General features: G+C 44.6%; 1 protein-coding gene across 1 annotated transcript; it reads left to right on the top strand.

Moving 5' to 3' along the window:
- Positions 1–2,352: 2,352 nt before the first annotated feature.
- On the top strand, positions 2,353–7,566 carry LOC135514906 (histidine ammonia-lyase-like). Its single transcript, XM_064938620.1, has 18 exons — positions 2,353–2,439; positions 2,740–2,814; positions 2,914–2,986; positions 3,177–3,243; positions 3,463–3,500; positions 3,770–3,895; positions 4,084–4,223; positions 4,394–4,441; positions 4,598–4,745; positions 4,853–4,948; positions 5,107–5,165; positions 5,278–5,358; positions 5,566–5,631; positions 5,810–5,975; positions 6,054–6,188; positions 6,294–6,402; positions 6,515–6,584; positions 6,692–7,566. Exons 1-18 carry the CDS (start codon positions 2,353–2,355, stop codon positions 6,767–6,769), a joined length of 1,662 nt encoding a protein of 553 aa, XP_064794692.1. The 3' UTR covers positions 6,770–7,566.
- Positions 7,567–8,001: the final 435 nt, after the last annotated feature.

The following is an 8,001-nucleotide window of genomic DNA, read 5'->3' as shown; positions in this document are numbered from 1 at the left end:
GGGGCTAGGGTCAGTCTGTTATATCTGGAGTATTTCTCCTGTCTTCTCCGATGTCCTGTGTGAATTTAAGTATTCTCTCTCGAATCCTCTCTTTTTGTCCCACTCTTCTCTCTCTCGCCCCCCATTGGTTTATATACCTCACATTTCATCATAAATGTCCCTCCTCCCCTCAGATACAATGGCAATATAGTTCACAAAGCTTCTCACATTGTCTGCCACCTGTTAAACAATCTACTACAAGCCCAAGGTCTCTCCCCTCCCTGGGTGGGGACAGAATATCCTGTAAGGAACACAGTGTTCCAGCCGGTCTGACGACAGCTCCATTAGTTTCTAACAAGGAACAGAAAGTCCTTGTTCTAATTCTTGACTAAAACTACACACCTTATATTCAGTATTATGATTATAATAAGATTCATACAGTAACAGAGTAGTATTCTGTTTAGTTATAATTCTAAGCTAAATGTATACATCATTTAGTCATTATTCATAAAAATCCCATAACAAAAGCCAACTGACCTTTACTCCTTTGTTACTTTCTCAGAAACTGATTTTAACAGAAAGTCAGACACCCAGTTGCTGACAACTGAATCATCCCACATGTTCTATTACTGTTCAACACAGCTCCGCCATATTTCTGTAGACACATGACAAATCAGCTGCTTACTCCAATACATTTGTAGTTTCAGTACAAACAAGTACACTGCAATCTACCTGTCTGTCTTTACAGACAGATCTGTGTTTTTTTATGGTCCACATTGAGTATTTGCACAGATGATTATCCAACACGTTAAATAATCAGATTTAAGATATCAGACTGCTATGGCTCATGACTGTTCACAACTAGCTTGGTGGGTCACATTCCAAATGATAATTCCCTCCCTTTACTGTACACAATCTGCTTGATGGCTGGGTATAGTAGATCTATAATTGCACAAGCCTAGAATGAGGGTTGGGTAAGCTTTGGCTGGAACTTGACTGTGAAGCTGACCTTTTCCCATTAATACCATTTCATCAATAAGATGCAGTATAAAGAGGGAACAGATTCATCTGCAGCATCACCTGAGGAGGCAGATGCTGGCTAACCAAGGAGTGGTAAAGGACTTGTGCTAAAAAAGTTGAATAAGCCTTCACACTTTAGTTTGATATTGTGTGTTTGTAAGGACTGATGCTGGTGTAGAGAAGCAGGTACAGGGAGTCAACGTTTAATAAGGAACAAGACAGGAACAGCGTCAGCACACGGGTAAAACACAACCACATATGAACATTAATCCTGAAGCAGGGAACAGATAGATATAGTGGAGGTAATGACACAGGTGATTAAGTCCAGGTGAGTCCAATAATTGCTGATGCGCGTGACTGGGGGAAGGCAGGTGTAATGATGGTGGCAGGTGTGCGTAATGATGGGGAGCCTGGTGCCGTTGAGAGCCAGGAAGGGGGAGCAGCAGTGAAAGTACTCCCCCCCCCCCCCAAGACTCCTTGCGAGCCGGGAGGCGTAAAACCCTGGCGATCTGGCTGAGGCCTGACGTGGGCAAGAGCCAACCGGGCAAGAAAACCCTTGAGCCAGCTAGGGCGTGGAAGTTGGACGAGCTGGCTTAGGCATCCCTGGTTCTATCGGCGTCACCACCAAGCGGAAAGCCAGCACTCCCCGATGCTTTGTTTTGATGGCTTCAAGATTCTGTAAGGATAGACGCTGGAGTAGAGAAGCAGGCACGCGGAGTCAACGATTAATAAGGAACAAGACATACAAACATGAATCATGAAGCAAGGAACAGAGCTTGGGAACAGACAGATATAGGGGAGGTAATGACACAGGTGATTGAGTCCAGGTGATTCCAATAATTACTGACGGGGGTGACGGGGAAGGCAGCAGTGCGTAACGCTGGGGAACCTGGCGCCGTTGGGCGCCAGGGAGGGGGATCAGGAGTGAGTTTTATTGTCATTTTATGGAATACTGGGTGAAGTTTTTATTTTATTTGAATTAAATATATATAGGTGTAGACACTTATCCTTGTACGTATCTCACACAACTGTTACATTTCTCCACTAAACATTGGTGTACACTGACTGGGGACCAAGACAGGGACATAATGTGAGACAGAACTGTTAATGTACAGAGGTTTCACCAGTTACACATAAAAGAAGTTGGTATTATGTTTAATCGGTCGTAGAGTAACGACCAGGCACCAATATAACTGTGATGCAACCAGCCCCGTGATGGGTAGACCAGTTAATGAATGAAAATGATCCCTGGCTTTATAAAGAATTGTCTCTGTCATTGTCACAGGTTGCTACCTGTCTTTACCCCTCTCTGATTGTATCTGATTCTCTCTGATAGTTGTTCCCTCTCTCCTAATGGCTGTGCAGGAGCACAATGACTTTGTCAACGTTGGTAAGGAAGAAACTGCCATTGGGAAACGCCAGTCTCTCGATCCCAGAAAGGTGAGTATCTGCATTCTGTTATCATTCTGTTATTATTCTGTTATTATACTGTTATTATACTGTTATTATACTCTGCTTGAACAATATTATATTCATTGGCATAAATAAGGGGCGGGGAGAAAAGTATGGGATACTTGATGGAGGAGCATAATTAATTAGTCAAAATTGTAATGGAATAGCAAATCGAATTTGACACGTTTCCCACAATGTAACCCTGTATAACAGCTGACTACATTGCTGTGTGTCTGTCTGTATGCCTGTCGTTGACGTTGTCTGTGTGTGTGACTTGTTGCGTTCCAGTACCTCTCTCTGGATGGGAACAGTCTGACCATAGCTGATCTGGTCCGTTTGGGGAAAGGCCTGTTCAACATCAAGGTATGATTAAAGAAGACCATGCTTCATCATAGTCCAATCAGACCGTTTGCAGCCGACTACTGTCAGTTAACATTTGAACTCTTCTGTTTTGGCACCCAGCTGACCTACGAGGCTGAAGGGAAAATCAATGAAGCCAGAGAAGTGATAGAAACCATCATAAAAGAAAACCGAGGTATGTATGTACATTGTATAGATTAATAAAATGTATAGATAAATCGAATATATAGCTATAGATTAATAGAATATCTAGATATATATTAATAGATTATACAGCTATAGAATATATAGCTATAGATTAATAGAATGTGTGATTATGCATGTGTTTATATGTCTCTTTATGTCTGTGTGTTCTTCCCCTGTAGTTGTCTATGGCGTCAACACAGGGTTTGGGAAATTTGCCCATATGCTCATTCCAAAGGATAAGCTCATGTAAGTTGTTTATTCACTAGCTGGGAAGAACTAGTCTTTTCCCATCTGAATAAACATTGTGAACTAGATCTGTTTGTCTATCGCTAACTGTGTGTGTGTGTGTGTGTGTGTGTGTGTGTGTGTGTGTGTGTGTGTGTGTGTGTGTGTGTGTGTGTGTGTGTGTGTGTGTGTGTGTGTGTGTGTGTGTGTGTGTGTGTGTGCGTGTGTGTGTGTCTTCAGGGAACTACAGATGAATCTGATTCGATCTCATAGTGCTGGTGGGTTACCATGCTTATATAAACCCGTGCTTCTACACCTGCATTGCTTGCTGTTTGGGGTTTTAGGCTGGGTTTCTGTACAGCACTTTGAGATATCAGCGGATGTACGAATGGCTATATAAATACATTTGATTTGAGTATATGTCATTATAATACCTCTATGTCCAAGGGACAGATCAGGCCTGCCCTTGACTAAATTGCACCCCTGGTGTAATTGAAATACATATACACATATCGAAAAGTGTGTGTGTGTGTGTGTGTGTATGTAGGAGTGGGCACCCCATTGAGTGTAGAGAGGACCCGTATGCTACTGGCTTTGAGGATTAACGTTCTGGCCAAAGGGTACAGTGGCGTCTCCATGGAAACGGTCCAGGCTATGGTCAAAGCCTTCAATGGTAAACCCAGTCTACAATAACAACATTCATTGAAATTTTGATTCAACAGTTTGACTAATAGCAAGCGTGAACTCTGTGGGTGTGTTTGTGCATGTGTGTGATTGTGTGTATGCATGTCTTGTCCAGGTACATTGAGCTTGTGTGTATCTGTGTGTGTGTGACAGATCTCTCTCTCTCTACTCCCCCAGCCTCCTGCCTGTCGTGGGTGCCAGAGAAGGGAACGGTAGGCGCTAGTGGAGACCTGGCCCCCCTGGCCCACCTCACCCTGGGCCTTATGGGAGAGGGCAGGATGTGGTCGCCTCAACGCGGCTGGGACCATGCCAAAACAGTTGGGTTACCCACAATGCCTCTCTCTCTCAACCCAAAGACACACCTCAGAGAACCAATGTGTTTTAGTTAGATGAATGACAGAGATAAAATGTATACATTAAGGCCCCTAACTCGTTTCCTTCGTCTTTCTTTCTCCTCTCCTTTATTCTTTCTTTCCTCCTTTTCCAGGTACTGGAATGTCATGGACTCACACCTTTGGTTCTGAAGCCTAAAGAGGTACAGTGCTAGAGCTGTAGTTTTTGCTATTTGTTGGATTTTCTATCAGGCATTGATTAAGTTGTCTTGTATACTGATTATTAATAACTGGGGTTAGATGATGTCATATCTGGGATATAATCGCAGTAGATGGTGTGATAGTGTTTTATCGTGCAGGGCATCGGTCTGATCAACGGGACTCAGATGATGTCATCTCTGGCGGCGGAGGCAGTGGAGCGAGCTGTGGGCGTGGCCAGGCAGGCTGACATCATTGCTGCCCTCAGCCTGGAGGCCCTGAGGGGCACCACCAAGGCCTTCCACAGCGGTCAGACACACACACACACATAGTGAATTCACTGTTGGAGCTTTGATAAAGCTATAAGAAGTTACCTGTTCCATTCCATTGTGTACTGATTTGTTCTGCCATTCCAGACATCCATGCCGTGAGGCCACACCCTGGTCAGATAGAGGTGGCTCTGAGACTCCGCTCTCTACTTCACTCGGACGTGTTCCCCTCCCAGATCTCTGGTAAAGTCAGGCAGGCGAAACACACACACAGAAAAACACACACAATATTTCTGATGATTTTGTGTCCAAATAAAGACATTTACTCCTTTGGTGGGAATCTTAACAGTGCTGTTTTGTCATTTCCAGTCTCTGACTTCCTTTGTTGTGTTTTCCTGTAGATAGTCATAGGACATGTGACCGTGTCCAGGATGCATACACCCTCCGCTGTATCCCACAGGTAGTGTGTGTGCGCTCGTGTGTGCATGTGTGTGTGTTACAACTGCAGTGAAGGGCTGGAGTGAACTAACCCTACTACCAGTGTTTATTTGTGTCTCTCTCCTCTCTTGTAGGTTCATGGGGTAGCTAATGACACCATAGCCTTTGTTAAGAGCATCCTCACCACTGAGCTCAACAGTGCCACTGACAACCCTGTATCCTCCCACTAAGTTACATTGTTATATTTACTTGAAGACGTCATGTCTTTCTTTGATCTCCTTTTAGACCCCTCCTGTGGTTATATAAGTTCACCACAAGGGGGAGGCCTTGGACTAGCCCACATGGGCTTGGGTTTCCTGTATACAGTTTAAATTAGAGACTCATAATGTTGTCCCAAATATGAAACCTTAACTCTCCTCCAGCTGGTTTTTGCAGAGCGAGGTGAGACTATCTCTGGGGGTAATTTCCATGGAGAATACCCAGCCAAGGTAGAGTCACAGACAAACAGATTCACTCCTTACAATAAACTCCTCGGTTCCTTCAGTACTGTTCCCCCTCTTTCCTAGACTGGTCATAGATATGTTTGTACTGCCTTACCAATGATCACAGGAGTTAGCAAGGCAGCACAAACTGATCTGGGACAAGGCTAACCCTCTCTCTCCCTAGGCTTTAGACTACCTGGCCATCGGGGTCCATGAGCTGGCCAGTATGAGTGAGAGGAGGACAGAGAGGCTGGTCAACCCCTCCCTCAGTGAGCTGCCTGCCTTCCTGGTCCAAGACGGGGGCCTCAACTCTGGTTTCATGATTGCACACTGCACTGCTGCTGCCCTTGGTAGGTCTCTGTGTGTGTGTGTGTGTGTGTCACACAGAAAACGTTAGTGTGTGTGTGTCTGTCTCTGTTCCCCCGCAGTATCTGAGAGCAAGGCGTTGTGCCACCCGTCCTCCGTGGACTCCCTGTCCACCAGCGCAGCCACTGAAGACCACGTCTCCATGGGCGGCTGGGCCGCTAGGAAGGCCCTGAGGGTAGTGGAACACGTAGAGCAAGGTAACTCGTAAAGTCACATGGCATTAGTGTGTGATCTGCTCGTCCCATCAAATATCATGCATACGGAGTTAACCATGAGAATAAAAAGGCATCGCTGCTTTTCAGTTCTGGCCATAGAGCTGCTCGCTGCCTGTCAAGCCCTGGAGTTTCTCCGCCCGCTCAAGTCCACTACCCCTCTGGAGAAAGTCCATGAGCTAGTGCGTACTGTTGTCAGGTACGAACCATGAGAATGTGGACCTCTGATTCGAGGACTGCCCAATGTCGTTGTTCTGGAAAGGTGTGGGGAGAGTTCTACAGCACATCAGTTTATTCTTATTTCCCATCAGGCCTTGGGATCATGACCGTCAAATGAGTCCTGACATCGAGGCTGCTCACACGCTCCTCAGGGAGGAAAAGGCAAGAGACTCACCCCGTCTCAGTATTATATTCATCATTCCAGCTAATTGATAACGAGGCAGGTAAAAATGAACTTCTGTTTGTTTCTCACCCGTGGCCTTCTCTAGGTGTGGGAGGCGGCTCGGCCATACATGGACCAATACCGAGACAGGCTCGGACTGAAACCACTTCCACTGGATGACTAGGATAGTGTATGAAAATGACTCAAGTATTTCATACTCCTACTGTATGATTCCAAATCCAAGATTCAAGTTTATTAAAGGTTATTAGAGATATACAGTGCAAACAATACATGATCTTAAAAAAACAAAAATGTTGCTTATATTATCTCATTGTCAGAAATTCCTCAGAAATGTAACTCCCAGATATGAATCAAACCTTATGAGCCTGGAGAGATCGTATATGTTCTTATGGCTTACAATGCTGGTGGACCCAAACAACCACCACCAGCAATTACATTACAGTGAAATATTCTCCCTGGTGTACTGTATGACGACAGGTTATGATTATTCTACATTTACTAAATGTACTGGTCAATTAGTTCAGTTCAGAACTCAGTCTGGGTGATTGACAGGATAGATGAACAGAAGGGAAGAGTTTTCACCTTTATCATTGCCAGGGCCAAGGAATGGACAGACTCTCAGTGAAGCTGCAGCCAGTGAAAGAGTAGATATGAGACCTGGCCTCCACATCATAAAAGGAGACCTGACCCTCCTCATAATCCACAAACACCCCCACCTTCTGGGGCTTCTCTCTCAAGTATAAGGAGACACGGGGGGGAGGTATAGGCTGAGTACTTACTGTCATCCCTCAGGACCACACCCCAGTATCCATTTAATGGGCTATTTGTGATGTTCCCCTTCCTGTTGATGGACTCTCTGGCCACTCCTAAAGTCCACATGGTTTTCATCTGAACATTCACCTCATAGTAAAATCTCCCTGAGGAGAAACCCTCCTTTCCTAGGACATTAAAAACTTGATCAAACCTATTGGGATTATGCTATAGGATTTTTATGAATAACTACTAAATTATGTATACATTTAGCTTAGAATTATAACTAAACAGAATACTACTCTGTTACTGTATGAATCTTATTATAATTATAATACTGAATATAAGGTGTGTAGTTTTAGTCAAGAATTAGAACAAGGACTTTCTGTTCCTTGTTAGAAACTAATGGAGCTGTCGTCAGACCGGCTGGAACACTGTGTTCCTCACAGGATATTCTGTCCCCGCCCAGGGAGGGGAGAGACCTTGGGCTTGTAGTAGATTGTTTAACAGGTGGCAGACAATGTGAGAAGCTTTGTGAACTATATTGCCATTGTATCTGAGGGGAGGAGGGACATTTATGATGAAATGTGAGGTATATAAACCAATGTACATGGTATTATGACTCGAGCCCTAGGGAATAAACGC

This window comes from Oncorhynchus masou, chromosome 26 (genome assembly GCF_036934945.1).
Source record: "Oncorhynchus masou masou isolate Uvic2021 chromosome 26, UVic_Omas_1.1, whole genome shotgun sequence".
Taxonomy (NCBI): domain Eukaryota; kingdom Metazoa; phylum Chordata; class Actinopteri; order Salmoniformes; family Salmonidae; genus Oncorhynchus; species Oncorhynchus masou.
Note: the sequence above shows the minus strand (reverse complement) of the source record. Positions and strands in the feature narration are given on the sequence as shown.

Bases quoted from the DNA above. Each gene is read 5' to 3' on its own strand.
- LOC135514906 (XM_064938620.1), top strand. From the start codon at position 2,353: ATGGCTGTGCAGGAGCACAATGACTTTGTCAACGTTGGTAAGGAAGAA. The intron at 2,440-2,739 runs GTGAGTATCTGC...GTTGCGTTCCAG, and splicing joins AGTCTCTCGATCCCAGAAAG to TACCTCTCTCTGGATGGGAA. The intron at 5,166-5,277 runs GTAGTGTGTGTG...CCTCTCTTGTAG, and splicing joins CCCTCCGCTGTATCCCACAG to GTTCATGGGGTAGCTAATGA.